Below are 19794 nucleotides of genomic sequence, written 5' to 3'. Positions count from 1 at the left end.
CGATCGGCGTTTTTCACACGTGCCAGCGGTGCAGGGGCGCTCCGGGTGAGTCACGCCGGGCAGCGCCAGTCGCGACAAGAGCCCCGCCCGCCCACCGCCCGCGCGGCGCAGACCAGACCAACTGCTGCGGGGGGAGCGCGGCCGCTCTGCGCCGCTCTGCACGCCCGCAGGCCCGGGGAGAACCGGAGCTCCTGGCTCCTCACGCTTCGCTGCCCAGCTCCGAGGCGACTTCAGCCGCTCGGTGCTGCGGGCCGCGGTCCGAGCCCCCCTGTGTCCCCCCGTGCCGCCGGGCCGTGGTGCCGGCACGAAGCGGCGGGCGGTGCCCGGCGCCGAGAGCGGCGGCGGCGGCGCGGGAGGGCGGACAAAGCGGAGCGCGGCCGGGGCGGGTGGCGGTGAGAGGGGACGGGGCTGGCATTCGGGATCGGGGTTGGCATTCGGGATCGGGGTTGGCATTCGGGATCGGGGTTGGCATTCGGGATCGGGGCTGGCATTCGGGATCGGGGTAGGATTAGCGGGAGGGGATAGGACAGAGCCGGGGATATCGCGGTACGGGCGGTGGAGGGGCGTCCGCGCCGCTGGTGCGCGGAGGGAGGAAGGGAGGGAGGGAGGGGGCAGCGCTGATGGAGCTGGTGATGGAGTTGCTGGGGAGCAGGACGGGATGGGACGGGGCACCCTTCGGGTGAGGGAAGGGGAAATCTCGGTACGTGCGGCCTGGCCTCAGTTTCTCTGTAGGGAAAACTTTGCCGGGACGCTCCCGCCCCCGTTGCGGGCCCTCCCCCTCGGCGGCGCGGCCCCGGTGGCTCCCGCAGTGACCCTGCCGTGCCTTGTCCCCCTCCGCAGGGCACTATGAACGAGGAGCAGTTCGTGAGCATCGACTTGGACGATGACAACATCTGCAGCGTCTGCAAGCTGGGCACCGAGAAGGAAACGCTCTCCTTCTGCCACGTCTGTTTCGAGCTGAACATCGAAGGTGAGGTTCGATGGGAGCTGGAGCCTTCCTGGGCCAGCCCGGCCGGGGCTGGGCGCACAGAGAGCTCCTCCAAACCTTCCGTCGGGTTTGGAAACGCCTGTCTGTAGATAAAGTTTTAAATCAGTTTGTTTTTTAGCTCTAAAGGTGGGTGCTGCTCCTCCAGACGTGAAGGTGAGCCCTCTCTTTCCAGAGCCTCTGGAATGCCCTGGTGTTTATTCCATCTCCTGGCATTAGACCGCTGATGTTGGACTTGCGGTCTGAATCCCGTTCTGCCTTTATTAGCTCAATAATTAGAGGGGGTCTATGTATAAAGCAAGCTTAAATTGCAATTTTTATAGCCTGATATTCGGGGTTTTTGGAAGCAGATCGCTTTGCTTTCACTAGATCTGCAATGGGGAAAGGAATTCTTGTTTTCGTATTTTCTTTCTGAAATTATGAAAGAAATTTCAAAATTTCTTTTTGTTTTCATAAAATGTTGGTATGTGTAATGTGATAAAACAGGGTTCATTATCAAAGCTTCCTAAAGTCAGCAGGTTGTAAAGTAGGAGTTCTTGCCATCTTTTAAAAGACTAATCTTGTAGAACCATTTTGGCCTCCAGAATAGTATTTTTAAAATTTTAAACCAGTTTCGGTAAAGAATTTCCCCTTCTTGTTGCTTTTCTTCATGCATGAATGAACAGTAGATTATGTTTGTCCCTTTTTAAGTGAAATTGCTTGTCTTTGGAGCAGCAAAGTAACTTCTTCCCCTTTCATAGAGTGGTCTTCCCCAGTTGTATGTAGGTATAACTACCCAGAGTAATTTATGTTGCTGTGAGGCAATTGAATATGAGGATCTCAACAGTATTATGTGATTAGTCCCATCATTTCTGTTATCATTTCTTGATAACAGATAGTAGACTTTTGTTGCTAGTAGAGGCAGTGTATTTCAATCTGAACACTACTTTGATACTTCAGAAGTAATTGCCATGTTTTTTGCTTTTGTTTAGAAGAGACATGCCTGTGTACTTGCAGTTTTTGTTGAAACTCAAGAGCAGCTGTCTAACCTAAGTCAGTCTCTTTGAGTTTTCTTACTGCTTTAGAATATTAGGTTTAGACTTCTCAATATGGAGAGAGGATGTTTCTCTCTCTAGGCTTTGAAAACATACCAGCACACTGAGAATTAAGTGCTTCCATTACACTACTAATCTAGTTTTGTTTTGAAAGTGTTGAAAGTGATAGAACACATTAAAAAATTGCTGGATGGTTTCTGTGCTCTGTTGTTTGAGATAAGCTGTGGATTTGTTAAAGCTGCTTGTTATGGCTGTGACTTTACAAAGTGATCATGTGTTTTAAGTGGAATAGGTTTGGGATTTTTTGCTCTAAATAGCCTTGGTGGTAGGAAAGACTTAATCTGTGGAAACCTTTACATAATCTTCTAAATTTCCAGTTAATTTTAAAAGGAGGCTGCATGGAATTGAATAGTGATAAAAGCTTCCCTGAAGTTATAGCCCATTCTTTTATTTTGCATAATAAAAGTATACATATCTTTGATCATGTTAACATCAAAATGCCTCCATTTCTGATAGTCTAGCTTTTGTGTGCCACTTTGAAAAGATGTACTGTTACTGCTCATAGGGAGGAGAGGCTTAAAAGTGGCAGAGGCTGTGTCAGTGACTTTTTATATAGAGTCATTATAAGGCTTTTTAGCTGAGCTACTGCATGAGTCAGCTCTTTACCATACCTCTGGTCACACTTTTCCTACTTCTGACATATCTCTACATTCCTGTATTATTTTTTTTTTTTTTGTAGCAAAGACTGATTTTTATGTGTCTCAAAAAAGTCTTTTGGCAGCCCTGGGTACAGCATGAACTGGGTGATTCACTAAAGCACAATGTTATGCTGGATGTTTTCATACTGACCTTCTGGTTATGTTTTAATGGAGTTCAGATACATTAAAACTTGTTGAACAGAATCAGCTGCAAGTTGCATCAACTCCTGTAGATGTGTTATCCCACACTTACAAATGAGTGTTGATCTTGCTGATAGTTTGTCTTTTTATGTAGCATCATATTTAAAACTGTCAGCAATTAAAACCCATACATAAATTAAGTATTTCAGGAAGTGAAGTAGGCAATTCTAAAAAAGATACTCATGCAACAGCTAAGACAGGCTTGCTCATTTTTGGTGTGGAACTGCTCCCTCAGAGAAGCAGGAAATAGCTGCTGTTGGAGAGCAGGCAGGCTATTAGTCACAGCTCAGCATCTTGCAGGATGCTTGAGTACTCCCACTGTTTGCAGCACCCTGTTAACTTCCATGTGTTAAGTGCTGTCTGACTTAATTGGAATGTGTGGCACCTCTTCCATCTTTCCTGACCATGCAGTGTGCACCAGGAGCTGGGTTGGGATAGAAAGGAGAATTACAGATGATGTGCAAGGGCTGGCAGTGGGCTTGGCTGTCTTAGGTTTGCAGTTGGACTCTTGAAGGTCTTTTCTGACCTAAATATACTTGTGGTTTGTGAGTCTAGGTATGAAATTCTGGAAGTAGGCTTCCCAGCTTTCTTTTTTTAGCAGGGCATCATATTAACAAAACTGCTGAGGACAATTCTGTTTCCCCTCATGCCAGCAGCATGTGACTGCTTAAACCTGGGCATGGCAAGTCCCTGTGCTGGGAACTGGTGCAGCTGAACCCTCAAAACAGACTTTCTCAAGTGTCTGTGAATAAAATACTACAGAAATATAATTTACTTAATTACAGTGTAATCTAGTGATGATGAATCTCTGCAGCTCCTGGCATCTGTGAATTCAGCAGCTGTACAGGTTTGCCTGTGTCTCAATGGTGATGTTGATTGGCTTGGGTCAGTAAGAGGAGGAATTAAAAATGGGGGACTTGGAGACCATCCCCATGTCCAATAATGACTGGTGTCTGGATTAGTGTTATGACATGGCTCAGCCCTTACTTTCCTGACATTGGAGTGTTTATTTGTAACCTTTGTTATGTTTGGATGGTATCTTGGTAATGTTACATAACTGGGGGGGAAATTGTGTTTCTTTTATAGTCCTTTATAGAGAATACTGCTATACAGAAAGCTTAATCTGTCTTCTGTCTTGATTGAATTTCTATTTGAGGAAGTCAGTTACTGTGCCATAAAGCCTTTCATTTTAATCAGATAGCAGGTCTCCATCATAATTTTTCTAATAATAGATTTTTAGTATTTTAGTGAAATAAACTGTGATTATGCTTCTTACTAAGTTCAGTTAATTCACAGAAACTGCTGGTTTGAGTCTAACTGGGAGATCAGCTGTAGTGTCTGTCCCAGAATTTATTCAGGAGGGATACATATGGATTATAGGATCTATTTTTCTGAAGCTGACTGAAAGAGTTATAGCAAGGAGAGAAGAAAAGAGAACGTGGGCATTGGAATAACTAAAGCCAACATGCAGGTTTGAACTTAACCCTGTTAAATGTCTTCTGTCTTTCTTAAACAAGGAAAGAGCAACATGCTCAGCAGAGTTTAGTGGTTCTGGTCTTCAGTCTAGAAGGGGTGAGAGCAGTGTTGTCTCTGCAAAGGGCAGGATTTTTTTTCCAGTTGCACTGGCTCATCCAGCTCACTTAGTTTGAGGATTCACACTCAGGGAAGCTGAGTGTACTCAGCTACACCTAAATCCTTCTGTTGCCCAACTAGCTTTTGTATCTGAAGGTTCATAGTCAAGTGATACAACAGAATATTAATGTGCTTCTTAAAGTTCAAAATATGCAAAGCACTTACATGTGAAATACTAAACATTTTGAAAAATGAAGCTGATTGTGGACAGCGTTTTTAAAGTTGTACATGGGTTTTAGAATATCCTGGTGGGCAGGATCTGCTGGACTTTAATGCTGGGCTTTGTTTGCCTTGTGCGGATGAAGCGAGCATCAGAGATTGTGCATTGTTTGCTTTTCTGAGTAGGTGTCACAGTAGTAATCAGTGGATTGAAACAGGAAATGTTTTAAATTCATCTGTAGCTGGTTTGCATAAGCCAGGAAATCACGTGTTGTGTGTGTTAGTGGAAACAAAGTTCTTCTTTTTAATTTCATTAGAATATGAGAAAATTATTAACTGAACTCTGCTAGCAGAGACACAGTACTAACAAATCTGCTATGATACCAGGGGTGGGAAGAAATGCCTGAAAACTGAAAAATACACACTTGTGTATGTATTAAAACTGTCTGTAAATGTATACATCAACAAATCAAAATCCTCTGCCTGAATATGGTGTTTTGAAACTCCAGCTTGTAGCATTTCCAAGTTCTGGATGCTCCATCCCTCGAAGTGTTTTAAGGACAGGTGGAATGGAGCTCTGAGCACCCTGCTCTAGTGGAAGGTGTCCCTGCCCATGGCAGGGGGCTGGAATGAGATGATCTTTAGGGTTCCTTCCTGCCCAAGCCAGTCTGTGGCTCTGTGTGATCATGTATCCCGTGTGCCACCCCTCACACAGCAGCAGCCAGAGGCTCCTGCCTGTGGTGCTGCTTAGAGGTGCTCAGGTTCCTTCCCACGGGAAGGCATTGCACAAGGCAGCTGTGTCCTGGCATCCTCTGGACACCTGTGGAAATACCAGCTTCAGGATCTTAAGACTTGAATGTTTTTGTTTGAACATCAAACTTGGAAGTCTATAACAATTATGACTTCTCTTTACATTACTTTGCATAGTGTGTCTGTCTTAATTGGGTTTATACTGGTATTTCTTAAACCTGTGTTTCCTCACATTCAAGAGTTGTAATGGTGGCAAATGGTAATAGAAGTGGAAAATGTGATTGTTTGAGATGATTTTTTACTCTTTTGCTTGTCCAGTGCTGCTAACTACAATAACATCTTGGAGAATGCTAGCTGACAAGCAAACTGGCTCACTTCCATTTCTGTTTAGAGCTGAACAGCTGAATAGCAAATGACAGTTCCCATCCCAGGTCCTGTAACATAAGAGACAGTGTAAGTACTGGGCATCCATTCCCCTGATTTATGTCAAAGTAGTTAGGTTTCCATGGTCCTTTAAAGTGCTGATAGACTCAGCTTTGAGGCAATTTCAGCATCAGGTTAGTGCATCTGAGTCTCCAGGCTGAGGCAAGGATATTATGTTATAAATAAATCTGTCTTACCGCATAGCTTTTTTCCTGTTAAGGTCTGTAAAATCTTGTATAATATTCTGTGTTCATTTAAAAAAAAAAAAAAAGGAGGGGGTGGGTTTAGTTGTTGCAAACGTGTAAGCATTGGAATTTCAGGTTTTTTTTCCTTTTTACACCCTACAGAAGAATATCTCACTGAAATAAAATGTTTTGTAAGGTATAGTTGAAACAAGTGGAAATCACTGTTTGATTTAATTCTGTTCCAGAATATTACACATTCTTATTTTTACAGTGTTAATAAAGTGATAAACAATAAAATAGATAATTCTGGCAATAAAAGCTAAAAATTTCCATCGTTGCCCTTTAGACTAGACAGGTGAGAACTCATTTCAAGGTAGCATTTGCAGACCAGGAACTCATTTCAAGGTAGCATTTGCAGACCAGGGGTATGACTCATTTCTGCAAAGTTGAATGGACATGTGAACTTAGCTGCAGTTTTCATGAAAGCTCTTAACTACAAATTCAGGTCTGAGCATGATTGGAGATGCTGCTCTGGATCTGAATGCTATACAAGTGCCACTGAGTAATGCTAAGATGTGGAGCTGGTTCAATAAAAACATTTTTGCATTCTTAATGTGCAGATTTGGGAGGTTTGTCCATGCAAACAGGATAATTGAGTATTTATGTTACCTGGCATCATCCAGACTGCAGAAATTCCAGCTTATGACTTCCACTCTCTTCTGGTTGTCCGTTTAACTGATTTTTCTTACAAAGTATATAATATTTTCAGTAGTGAAGTTTTCATCAGTCATTGCTTTGTTTAATACAGTAGCAAATTCTTCTTAGTAAAGTAGTTTATAAGGAACATGATTTTTGAAAATATATTTAAGGGGCCAGCTGGATTTCTCTTCTGTCTGATATCTTTGCTCTGTGCTAAAATACAAATGAGCTGATAGGAATGTAGTGGGAGGTGATTTGTGTGCACACTTGATATATGGAAAGTACTGGCATTATCATATGAAAGCGAGGAGAGAACTTTAATTTATGAACAAGATAATATCTAGTATTTGCAAAGTGTCTGGTTTTAGAAGTTAATGAATGGCACTGGCATCTTCCTTCTAGCCAGTCTAATAAATCATAGGATTTAACTCTCAAATGACATTGCATGTAAACCCTTAAAAGTAGCAGTTGGCTTTACATCTTGTCAAGCAGATGTACTGGAGATACACATCTCTAATGATCCTGCTTTTCAATGTTGGCAGAATTGTACAGCTGAAGAGTATCAGGTTTTTGTCATTTAGACATATGGATAACTTGTTGTCTTAGGTTATCATGGGCTGCTTTTGTCTCATGCATTTTGAACAGGTCTTGGGATCTGCTTTTCTGGGACCCCCCCTCTTTCAGCACTCTTGGTAAGCAGCCTATGCAGCAGTGGCTTGAAATAAACAGACATGAACACTGAATGTCTTGTGAAGCCTTTCTGCCTGCACACGAGGTAAACCACACTGGAGCTCATCTGACCTTTGTGCTCCCAGTGGACACTCACAGATGTCCAGGAGCTGTTCCATGAGCTGGCTGAACATCCCTGTTTACAGAGTGCTCCTGATGTGCACAGCTGAGGGGAGCAGCAGCTGGAACATCTGGGAGCACACAGTGGAGACCAGGGCTCTGAAAGTGGGCAGCCACAGGCAAGGGTTCTTGCTTACTCTGGGATTAAAGGAGAAGAGCAGAGGTGTCTGTCACAAATCCCTCTGGAGTTCAGTGTTTCAGGTGAGGTGAATTGTGTCTGAGAAGGAAGGAATGACCTGTTGCCTGTTAGGTCTCCACAGCTAACTCAGACTGGAGGCAGAAGAGATGGTCAGGTATAAATCTTTACCCATAAGTATTTGTAAATTCTTTAGGGAGGCTTTGAGTAACTAATGGCATAGTACAAACTTATCATTGACTATTCATATGTCTACAAATATTCCTGTTAATTTTAGTTCATCTTAGATTCAGGGGGGATTTTCTACTTCAGCTGCTATTCACCATTGCAAAAAATAAATTAGTTTACAGCAGTACATTAGAAAATGCTAAGAAGGGAATGTAAACTTTCTTTAATGTTATTTCCAACTGATGGATCTGAAAGACCAAATAAGAAGTTTTATTGGGTTCTTTTCTTTGGAGAATAGCAAACAAATGAAAAAACCCACAGTGTTGAAGATAAGCAGGCTAATGATCACTGATTTATTTTTTTCTATGGAAACATTTGTGAAGGGTTGTGGAATAATCTTGGTATTCAAGAACATTCCTTTTAGAATTGGACTTGTTGATTACTATTATAATCTCCAAATAGGACAGCTCTTCTAGCCAGCTTTATATAAACATGAGCAAACATTTCACTTTTAGTTCTGTGTCTTTATCATGAAGAAGAGTTATACATAGTTCTCAGTGAATCAGTTGCAAAGGCAGAAATAGTCTTTGTAGATTTCTTACTGTCAAAAGAGCCAGAAAGCAAAAAACTTTAATATGATGAAAACTAATTTACTTTCAAGTACAAATGCCTTAAAATGGGGTAGAATTGTTGAGATGTTATTGCTCACCTGGTTATCTTATAAATATTCTCCCTGCTCTCAGCTTCTTTACAGTTATGAATAAATAGAAGTTAAAAAAATGTGTATTAAACTGCCTGATTGCTAGTCATGCATTTACAAAATTACTTTGTAGGAGTGAATTAAGAGTCATGTTGACTGGCTGCCTTGCATAGCTTATTAATTGAAAGTCAGGGTTTGGGTTGAGGTTTTATTTGTGCCTAAGAATTAGACACTTATGTAGGATGTCCTGTCAAGTCAATATACAAAGATATAGTTAAGTGATATGTTCATATTTCATCTAGGACACATGAGGTACTAGAATCAGAAACAAATAATGGATTGTAAGCACTTAGGTTGTTTTATGATTTGTCTGGAGGTTTGGCAGACATCAGCCTGTGAATCATGTGCACTTGAGGAATGATCTCTGGCATGAGCTTGTTTCCTAATAGCATCTGTGCTGTCTTAAGTTTGTTAGATATAGTCTAGATATTAGTGAATTTTGTGGGATTTTTTTTTCCCCCTGCAGATTAAACTTTTCTTCTCTGGGTGGTTGTTGGGTGGGATTTTTGTTGCTTTTTGAGGGGTTTTTTCCTTCTCTGAAAAAGTAAACATGAAACTTAGAGTGTACTTGGACATAGTCTGCAGTCCTGTTCTTGGAAAGTAAGACAAGGAGCAAATGTACATACCTGCAAATGGGGGAGCGGGGAAGTTGATGGTTTCATGATTGCAGACTTGAAGAAACAGACAAAAAGTAAGAAAGATTGAGGTTGATGTTAGCAAACAGAAATGTGAAGACAGAACTGAAACCCTGTGAAAGTCCCCGAAACTCACAATAGCTGTTTATCAAAATTGCAGTATTGCTTCTTGTTTTGTACAGAAATCTTGCCATGCTTTATTCATCTGTTGGTGTATAGTGTTGAATAAAGCAATAAAATGGAATGATTTTTATATATCACTTGGTCCATGCCAGCTCACCAGATTGTGGCTTTTTCTGCAATTGTGATGAAGGGAAAAATATGAAGTAGTCTGAGTGGAGTATGAAATCTTCCCAAAAAGAAATGGACATCTTTTCTGCCTCATAAGGCTGATGGTATTGCCCACAACAGAAGGATTTGTTCCAGAGAACCATACCCTAACTTGCTGTAATTCTGGTGTGTGGTTGTTAGTTTGTGCTGGCACAGCAGCTGCTGTCCCTGCTCAGCTCTTCCAGAAGGTTATGGCTGATGTTCTCTGCATAGGAAAGGACTAATTGTCACCTTAGGAAAAAGGAGAGGTGGATGGTTGTTTTAGTTTTGTGTGTGATTGTTACAGTAAAAATCCAAACCAGTTCTGTGAAAGCTGAAGCAGGTCTGTTAGCAGTTCTCTGCAAAACTGGTTTGGATTTGCACATTTTCAGTTCCTTACTTTATTCAAGATTCCTTAGATAGGACCCCTTTGAGGGTTTTGCAGTGGAATAGGAGAAGGGGTAGGATGTAAATTCTGATCTGTACTGGAAGTGTTTTGCAATAACCTGCCCTGTGCTCAGAAAGAGGGACATTGTGGCTAATGTGTGGCATATAAATAGCAAAGTTTAAACTCTTGAAGTAGCATGGGTTTTTTTTCTTCTGTAATAATTGCTCATTTCAGGCACTCTATTACTGAGTTCAGATAAAACAGATCTCTTTGAGCAGCATGCCTTTAGAAGGGGGAAGTTAGCAATGTTCAGAACTCTTAAAAGATAAATTCATCAGAAGGAAGCACTTGAATAACCTTGAGCTTAAGACTTGGACATAATTCAGTTGGGGCTTCATGAGGTCATGCTGCACTTGTTCTTTCTTTGTGTAACAATTTGTGTGTTGGCTATTTTGTGTGGTCTTATGCTCCTCTCCTACTGGACAAGTAACATTTATTCCCATTGAAATAATGAAGCAGCTTCAAAGGAATTTCTTTTTTTTAAGTGATACCATCAGTATTCCGTCATTTGTTGTGCAGGTGTGTTTGTTAGGTGGGTTCCTGAGCATTATTGTATGGAAAATTGTGCAAAGCATGTTTTTCAGCCCATTGATTATTTTCTGCAAGTAAAAGAAAGCACTATGAGCAGCAGCAAGGTAGAATGTTGAAGAATCACTTGGGTTAAGCAAGTAACATTCAACAAATCACTCTGAAGTTTTCTAGGGTTTGTAGTGTTGTGAATATATTTGCCTTATAATTTCACTTGACAGTGTTTGCTTTCTCTTGATGGCTTAAAGACTTGAGGTTCCCATCATGCTACTTCAGTTAAGCAGGCTTGCTCTATTTAAGTGGTGCTGATAAGTCATGAAAACAAATAACTTGTCTTTCTTGTTTTCAATAGAAATGTTTGTTGGGGTTTTTTAAGTCTGTGTAAAGAAAGAGAGGTAAAATAGCATTGCAAGTAGGCAGCAGATTATGCAGAGTTTAAGAGAAGTTAGTGAGTATTTGTTTGCTGAAAGAGGTCAGAAAGTATTTTGAGGTGTGGATGAGAATGTTGACTGCCCCACTGAAAGGGGCCCCCTTACTCTTACTTCTGGAGTAAAGAGTGTACTTTACTCCAGAACTTCCTTCTTAAAAGTTGCCTCTAGTTAGTATCTGAGTTTTGTTTCTTCTAATAGTTATCTCATGAACAGAAGGAACATCTGTTTTCATGACTTTACCTTTTTCCCCTGGTGCTAAGAACAAAATTAATTCCACTGATTTTTTCTTTTATTTTCCAGTTTTTTAGATATTTTTGCCCTATAAATTGTGTGCACTCTCAGGAAAACTCAGCCAGAAAATAACGCACTTAAATTTCAGTGCTGCCCAAAGAGTGGAAAATCAGCAATTTGTGATGGCTACTCTAGATGTTTGAACTCCCCAACTTCAAACAGCAGATACCAGCAAGTGAGATAATCAAAATGAGGTGCTTGGGTTTGTTTTCAGTTTCATGTTAAAAATTTTACCTTTTCAGATTAGTTTTGAGACTAGTGTGGGATTATGTGGGAATCAGTAACTTAACAAAAACGTTGTATCATTTGTTAACTGTATGGGGTGGGGAGATTACACTTTACCACAAGAATTTAAGAGGGTAAATCAGATAGAACTTAGACTTGTTGTAACATGTAGCTTTGTTCTGACTGTCTGTAAATGTCTCTGTTACCAGATTTTGTTGCCTGTTGCATTTAATGGATTTTCTTTTATTTTAGTCACTTTTAATGGCTAAAGATAGGATTGCTGCAGGTTGGTTCATGTTGCCTAGATTCAGAGATACAGTTACATTGTTTGTTGTTTTAAATACTTCAGCATTAAGCACTTTCAACCTCTGGTTCACAGGTATGTTATTGTTATTTGCAGTGATAAACTTGTTAGAATTGGTTTTCATTGTATTGAGACTCTCCCAAGTAATATATGGGGTACTGAGATAAATGACAAACTGTTTATTATTCTGGACTTGGATTCTGAATCTACTGTGTATGTAAAGAAAAATAAATATCCACTGAACTAGCAGAAAGTAATTTTGTAGTGGGGCACTATTAACTTTCTGGAATAGTCATTTCTCATACCATCTGTGTTCACTCACCAAGTGCAGATCTTCACAGATTGTGTTCCTTTTTAACCTGTCAATCACTAGCTGTTACTTAGAGGTTTAAGTTACCTGCTGTAGCTATTTGAACAGCCTTTGAGGGAGGATGAGCAAAGAGGAGAATAAACATCCATCTTGTGTGATGTCATGGTTTAACCTCAGTGGGATGGGGAGAGAATTTCAGCTTGTGGGCTGAGACAAAGACAGTTTCAAAGAGAGAGCAAAAGCTGCCTGTACAAGCAAAGCAAAATAAGGAATTCATTCATTGCTTCCCATGGTTGTGCAGGTGTTCAGCCATCCCCAGGAGAGCAGGGCCCTGTCATGCATAACGGTGACTTGGGATGACAAACACCATCACTCCAACATTCCTCCCTTCCACCTTCTTCCCCCAGCTTTATACAGTGAGCATGATGCCATCTGGTGTGGGATATCCCTTGGGTCAGTTGGGATCAGCTGTTCCACCTGTGTCCTTTCCCAGCTCCTTGCAACCCCCAGCCCACTCGCTGTCAGGGTGGTGAGAGAGGCAGAAAGGGCCTTGATTGTGTGTGTAAGCCCTGCTCAGTGATAATGAAAACACTGCAGTGCAAATCCAAAACACAGCCCCATATTACACTGTGATAAAAATTAACTCTATCCCAGCCAAAACCAGCGCACCTTAAATGAATTTCAGGACAGTTTAATGTTGGCAAGCATTGACAGTATTAGAGCTTGCCTCCCTAGCTAGGCTCCAGGCTTGTACCAGTGCAAAATAATAAACTATGACTGAGACCTAGTTATGTTTGACCACTTGAATGAGACAAGCCTGCACCCTGCAGTATTTGAGCAGATGGCTCATAACATTATGCATAGAAGATGGAAGCTTGTATGAGTGCTGTCAGACTGCTCTTCAGGATTGTTCTGTAGAACTTGCTGGTACACAGTTGGGTTTATTTTACTTCTGCAGCTTATACACTTGTGTGTAGGGGGGATGCAGCATGTATGGAGTTGTCAGTTTGCTTCATCTCTGTCACCGTGCAAGAGGCACATGCTGAAATCCTGCTCCAGAGATTATGGTGTGCACAACACTTTGTGTGACAAGGGCTCAAGCCTGAGGGAAACTTCACAAATTTTGGACTGTGAGGTGCCCTTGTTTGCTTCAGTGATAAGACTGATCACTAAAGTTTTTGTTTTCTTGGTTGCTTGTGAGTAAAGATATTAAAAAATTAGCAGTAAGTGAACTTCTTTCTGTTGTGTCTTTACAGGAGTACCAAAGTCAGATCTTCTACATACAAGATCTTTAAGGGGGCACAGAGACTGCTTTGAAAAATTCCACTTAATAGCAAATCAGGACTGTCCACGATCAAAGCTCTCTAAAAGTCCTTATGCAGAAGTAAAAAATATCTTGAGCAAAAAAATTAACTGGATCATACAATATGCACAAAACAAGGATTTAGACTCTGATTCTGAAAGCTCAAAACCATCCCAACACCAGCTTTTTAGCTTCAGACATCAGACTGATAGAAAGCTACTCCCACAGTTTGACTCCCCAGTACCTAGATACTCTGCAAAATGGATAGATGGGAAATCTGGAGGCATCTCAAGCTGCTCACAGACTCTACTGGAACCAAGAGAATCCACTGATTTCAGACTCGGTGCTACCTTCTGCTGCAGCAGCGTTTTGTGGCCCAACCGCAGCCAGGTCCAGAAAGCTGAAAAAGCTGAAGGGGATTCACTTGCCAGTGTTCATAGGAGACATCCTCAGCACAGCAGGGAGGAACGTGAGTATGCATCCATTTACACACAGCCTAGCAAGCTAGGGCATTCTTTCAAATACCTATTGACCACTTCATGTCTCCACAGGGCATTAGTTCTCATCCTGAAGTCCAGCATGTAAAATCTGTGGGGAGAAAAGAGCTACCTGGCTGAATAAATAGGGTGGTTTGGCTGGTGGTTTTTGTTTTGTTATTATTTTATTTTTATTTTTATTTTATTTTACTCTTAGCTGTAGCCCAGTCTAACACAGGACATGTCTAATGTATGCAGAACATTTAATTTTCATACGTCATTCCTGGGAGTTGCACAGCCCTGCCTGTGGAGGTGGAGGTTACTCAGCTTCTGCAAATCTCTCTCTTATTGAACTTGCACAATGCCCTGAATTCCATTTCACAGAGACCTGCCCTAAACAGCAGGGGAAATTAGAGGTTCATGTAGCAGAACAAACTTGGGAAATAATAGTAGCAGACTTTCCAGTGCATTTTACAGGATTTGTTTTTTCCTTGTGTTTGTTGAGCTTAAGAAACTGGGAAAGCCCTTCTGCCACCATGTCGTCTTAAAGGCTGTAGCAGAAGACCTGAACTCTCTTTTGATGACTGTGGTGATGGTGAAAATAACAGAAAATTAGTTTCCTAGAAACGAATTTCCTAGAAGAAATCTTTAGAAAAAGCTAGGATATTTTAGTGTCTCTGGAATCAGGCTGCATGAAATGTGTTAGGAATAGATTCCTGGAGGTATGTGCTGTTACCATCCTGCTTTTTAGGCAGTACTTGGTCCTGAACTGGTGTATGTCCACTCTTACATTTGTAAATGAGGGAAGTAATTGGAGAGGGTTTCTGAATTTCAAAAGACCTGAGAAAGAAAACAAAGCACTGATAAAATATTCCAGGAAAAACAGGTGATGAAAAACAAAGTAATAATGGAATCAGAATGTCAGAAGAGTCAGAGAAAGAGGTACTGTAAAAAGTTGGAATTGGCTTCTTTAGCCTCCCTTTTTTTTAACAAACTGACAACTCTGTCCTTGCAAAGCTGAGTCATTTCTCATTCTTTTTGAGAGGATTTTACTTAACTGCTGCATGATGTGTCATGCTGCATTTGTAGTGAATTAGTAGCCTTAAAGCCATAAATCAAAACAGATACGCTGGGCTGTTTGACCACCTGTCCACTGGAGTCATAAATTGGGATTACATAAATCAGGACAGCATATAACAGAGGAATTAAGGAAGCTTGACCTGGTTTATGGGGTTGTCTAACTGAAGTTAGTGACTTGGAATTTATCTCCAGTCTTTGATTTCAGGATGGGAACCTAAATCTGCATTGAGCACAATAACAGGTTTTTTCTTCTGACTACATGATGCAGCTTTGAGGCATTTTTGCTTGTATTTTGCAGTATTTACCTTTAAAAGACATTCATTTGGAATCTCTATGATTAAGTCTGTATGTTACATGTAAACTTAGACTGCCAGAATTAGGTACTTTCTTACTGCAATACTTTCAGTCTTAACAACATAGCTGTCTACTGAAAAACAGTATTAATGGAAATGTAAATAGCTTGGCCAGTATTTTTTCAGAGTTTGCCTCAGCTGTGGATAGAATAATATTTTACCATTTAAATTCAGTGTTCCTTCTCCCTTTCCCTTCTGTATCAGAATAATGTGCCATGAAACAATCCTGTCCCAAAACACTCACATGAAACATGTGAACCAGTCTGCCTGCCAGATGACAAAATGTTAATGAAAATACTGAAGAATGGGGAATTAGCATCCTACCACTGGGCATAAAAGGGGGGGGAAATCTTGACATTTTTAGCTCTTAATTACTATATTAAATTTAGTCAGGGTTTTTATGGTGCTTGAAGAGTGGTAAAGTGTGAGAAGGGACTTTTCAGGTTTATTGATAGTTGAAGGTAGGCAGGAGTACCATTTTACTGACTGATGGAGGAGAAAGGTGAATCTGTTTTATTCTTAGCTGGGATTATGTCTCAAGTACCAAGTCTTAGCTGTTGCCAGCTTCTTTGGTTTGGCAGTACTGTCAGCAATTTAACATCCCACAACTGCCAGCTCTGAGAAAGTTTGAAAGGGAAGGCTTAGGATAATCAAATAATCCAGTGGGTAGCTAAAACCCATCTTTTTCAGAATTCAGGACTTTAAATTTGCCATGTAGAAACCTTTTGCACAGAGAAATCTCTGGAAAAAAGCTGCAGCATCGTTTTTTCTCTCAAGTACGCGATGAGAGCTTTGCTAAGCTGCAGCAGAAACAGCTTTGCTGAAGTTTAAAAATTGTATTTTAGAATTGCAAGGTCTTAAAGCTTGTGCCAGTGCCCAGTACCCCCTGTGGTGTTCAGATTGTCACTTTTCTTCACCGTGGTGACAAGGGCATCTCAGCAGCAGCCATGGCACCATGTGTGCCCACTGCAGGGTTGAGGGAACCCTAGGAAGCAGGCCAGTGATTCCCTGCTGTTGATCAAGGGCAGTGAAGAACACTTCCACAGTTCCCTCCTCTGAGGCTTAATGTGTATTTTCTGTGAGGGTGATCAATGCACACAACCTGAGATACAAAAGGGTTTTTGAATGATACAGAGGATCTTATAGTTCTCACCAGGAGCACAGAAGGAAACCTATTTTTATATGCTGGCCTTCATCAAGCCAGGATTGTCCTTCATAATTTGTCACTGAGATACTCAGTGGAAACTGTGCAAGTTATTCCTGTATGCATAAAGCACAAACCTTGATGACCAAAACAGGGAGCCACATGCTGAAAATTCTGTCAGGAAGCTGCTTCTTGCAGGCTGGGAAACATAGCAGGAGTTAGCTCAGAATTGTCCCCTTTTAATTGTCCACCATTTAACAGATGTGCTTTCATGGGTTACACTGGGGAAATTGTGTTTTGCAGTCAGAGGAGGGTATAGTATTTAAATGTGCCAAGCAGTTCTGATTCTGGATGCTGTTGTTTTCAGGGCTTGATTTTCCACCTTTTTAACATTGAAGAGAGGGTTTTCTAATGGAGTAAGCAAATCCTTGTCTGTGTCAACATTAAAAAGAGAATTTTCAAATTTCCCCCAAATCACTGATAAGTACTGTTGCCTCTGACTTACTGCCACTCATCTGTTGATTTATTAGGATGCAAATAGGAGAAATCTTGAGAAAATAGGAGTCTGCTTAGGGATGCTTGTGTGACTTTGGTAGTAGTAATAACAGATTTTATTGTTGCAGTGACTACAATGACTCTAGGAGAGTTAAAGCAACTTAATGAAAAACTGCTCAAGCAAATCCAGGGTGAGAATTTTTCAATACTCTTTGTTTTGGGTTTGTGGTGCTTTGTCATAAAAAAAGGTCTGGTTTTAAAGAAGAAATTTTGATTGCCTTTCTGCCAGTTAAATTTTTAACAGAAGTCTCTTGTTTTGCATGGGAATGTGTGATATAGAGTGATTTCATTATGTAATCTGCTTTGGTGCTGCAAATTGGCACAGTATTCTCTTCAAGAATTTTACTAGAACCATAGAATTGGTAAGGTTGAAAAATGACCCTTAAGATCATCAAGTGCAACCGTTAACCCAGCACAGCTAAGTCCCCCCCAAAACCAAGTGGTTCCTAAATCCCACATCACCATGTCTGTTAAATCCCTCCAGGGATGGTGACTCCACCACTTCCTGGGCAGCCTGTTTTCAGTGCATGACAGCCCTTTCCATGAAGAAATGTTTCCTAATATCCAATCTAACTTTGCCTGGTGTAAACTAAGGCCATTTCCTCTCATCCTGTCACTTGTTTCCTGGGAGAAGAGCCTGATCCTGCCTGGCTTCGCCCTCCTGTCAGGAAGTTGTAGAGAATGATAATGTCCCCCCTGAGCCTCCTTTTCCCCAGGCTGAGCCCCCTCACTGCTCCTCATCACACTTGTGCTCCAGACCCTTCCCCATCTCTTTTGCCCTTCTCTGGACACACTCCAGCCCCTCACTGTCTTTCCTGTGAGGGGCCCAAAACCGAACACAGTATTGAGGTGTGGCCTCACCAGTGCCCATCCCACAGGGGGATGATCCCTGCCCTGGTCCTGCTGCCACACTGCTGCTGATACAGGCCAGAGTCAGCTTTGTTTTCAATTCTGTACACATCCACCTTGGCTCAGGTTGTCTATAACTAGAAACAAAGTGATGCTGTTCAGTTTGCCATGCATACAAAGCTGTGCTGGGACCACGAAAAGCAGAGCTCCTGTGCATGATCCCACTTAAATAAATGTCTGTGCCTCTTCCCCAGTGGTGTTTGTCACAGCTTCCTAAGGCTGTGTCAGTGCAGAGCCCAAGTGCACTGACCCAGTGCTGTTGTTGCAGATGTGTTTGAGGAGCTGGCCCAGCAGGTGCAGGAGAAGGACTCCCTGGCCTCCGAGCTCAACGTGCGCCACATCGCCATCGAGCAGCTGCTCAAGAACTGCTCCAAGCTGCCCTGCCTGCAGATGGGAAGAGCAGGGACGAAAGCCAACGTCCCCATCTAAAGGGAAACAACTTCCATCCCCCCTAGAGCAAACTGTCCCTAACAGCATTGATAACCTTTAAGTACAGCTTCACCCGTATTTAGAAGCTTTTGAGAAAACTTGGGCAGCTTTCTCTTTGTATTCATAATCCCTGGGAAGTCTTATTCCACTTTGGGTTTAACAAAAAGGGCAAATATTTTAGGTATTAAAATCTGCTGTAATAAGGTTTATTCACATTTGGGGATTATTATTTTTTTCCCATAACTACGCATGAGCCTTGAAATGAATTCTGTGTTTTGTTTATAATAAAATTGTTTCTAGCAAAGAATGACCTGAAGCCTGTAAACCTGCCTCCTTCATACAGAGGACAAAATAAAAATTTGACTTTTGATCAGGTCTGATCCTGTTACATCCAAGAGAGCTTTAAGGGGAGAACAGTATTAATAAAACTCATGTTTTCTTATTTATTATGAGCAATATTTTATTATTGAAATTTTATACTAAATAAATATCACTATTTTAGGTACTTTTCCAGATCTCTTTATAAAATGTCTGAGTTACTCTGTGTAACATTTATGCCTTGTGTATGATTGTTTATCCTTTTTCAGGTCTGTATCTTTCATGATACAATTTTAAAAAGTATTGTTTCCCAAAGAGATGAATTTCACATGTTGAAGAAAAAAACTCTAGTGGTGTATCAATTATTTTTATCAGCTTTATAACTGAAGAATTTGGTTCATGAGATGTTTAAAAAAGCACAGCATTTGCTTTAAATTTAAAAAAGAATCCATACTTTGGTTTTAATGCATAGAAGTTGTTTTATATGTGTGAAATTTTCAATGCTGAAAAATTACTTTGACGAAACTCAATAAATTTGTAATACTACACTGCCTTGTTATGATTTCTTTATAAAGCTGGATCAGACTGATAAAGGGTTTTAATTCTGAAATGCAAGTAATAATTATACATAATAAATCAGAACAGCCTTTGTATTTTTTAAACTTATATCAGTCTACCATGACAAGAAATCTTTGTCTCTGCCAAAAATACTGCAGGGCTGTATGTGAGTAGCTGAAAGTTGCTGAGTTGCACTGAAAAAATCTGGGGGAGGATGGGATGAGTGGAAGATACAGACAAAAGTTAAAAGTCTATGTGCTTTTAGCTCTTGAAGTGAAAATTGAGTAACTTCTATAGCTGAGCTGAAGGCTGCCCAGTGTGAAGAAAGGTTTAGGTTTGATTTTAAACTCAAGCTGAGAAATAAGCCAAAGTTCAGAGTAGGTTTATTAAATGGCCTATGTGTAGTGATAACTGGGTGTCATAGGACAGGTTGGTTTTATTTGTGTTTTTATTAATTTTTATTATTTTCTTCCATATCCTCCAGCTGTTCCAAACCCCCTCTACAAATG

General features: G+C 41.0%; 1 protein-coding gene across 1 annotated transcript; it reads left to right on the top strand.

Moving 5' to 3' along the window:
- The first annotated feature begins 329 nt into the window (after positions 1 to 329).
- On the top strand, positions 330 to 19275 carry C2H21orf91 (chromosome 2 C21orf91 homolog). The gene is made up of 5 exons (XM_066568488.1): positions 330 to 392; positions 841 to 970; positions 13417 to 13932; positions 17140 to 17202; positions 18249 to 19275. Exons 2-5 carry the CDS (start codon positions 847 to 849, stop codon positions 18407 to 18409), a joined length of 864 nt encoding a protein of 287 aa, XP_066424585.1. The 5' UTR covers positions 330 to 392; positions 841 to 846; the 3' UTR covers positions 18410 to 19275.
- The last annotated feature ends 519 nt before the right edge of the window (positions 19276 to 19794 follow it).

The sequence above is a fragment of the Molothrus aeneus genome, chromosome 2, assembly GCF_037042795.1.
Source record: "Molothrus aeneus isolate 106 chromosome 2, BPBGC_Maene_1.0, whole genome shotgun sequence".
Classification (NCBI taxonomy): Eukaryota; Metazoa; Chordata; class Aves; order Passeriformes; family Icteridae; genus Molothrus; species Molothrus aeneus.
This window is presented reverse-complemented; position numbering and strand designations above follow the sequence as displayed.

Bases quoted from the DNA above. Each gene is read 5' to 3' on its own strand.
- C2H21orf91 (XM_066568488.1), top strand. From the start codon at position 847: ATGAACGAGGAGCAGTTCGTGAGCATCGACTTGGACGATGACAACATC. The intron at 971-13,416 runs GTGAGGTTCGAT...GTGTCTTTACAG, and splicing joins TTTCGAGCTGAACATCGAAG to GAGTACCAAAGTCAGATCTT. The intron at 13,933-17,139 runs GTGAGTATGCAT...TTATTGTTGCAG, and splicing joins TCAGCACAGCAGGGAGGAAC to TGACTACAATGACTCTAGGA.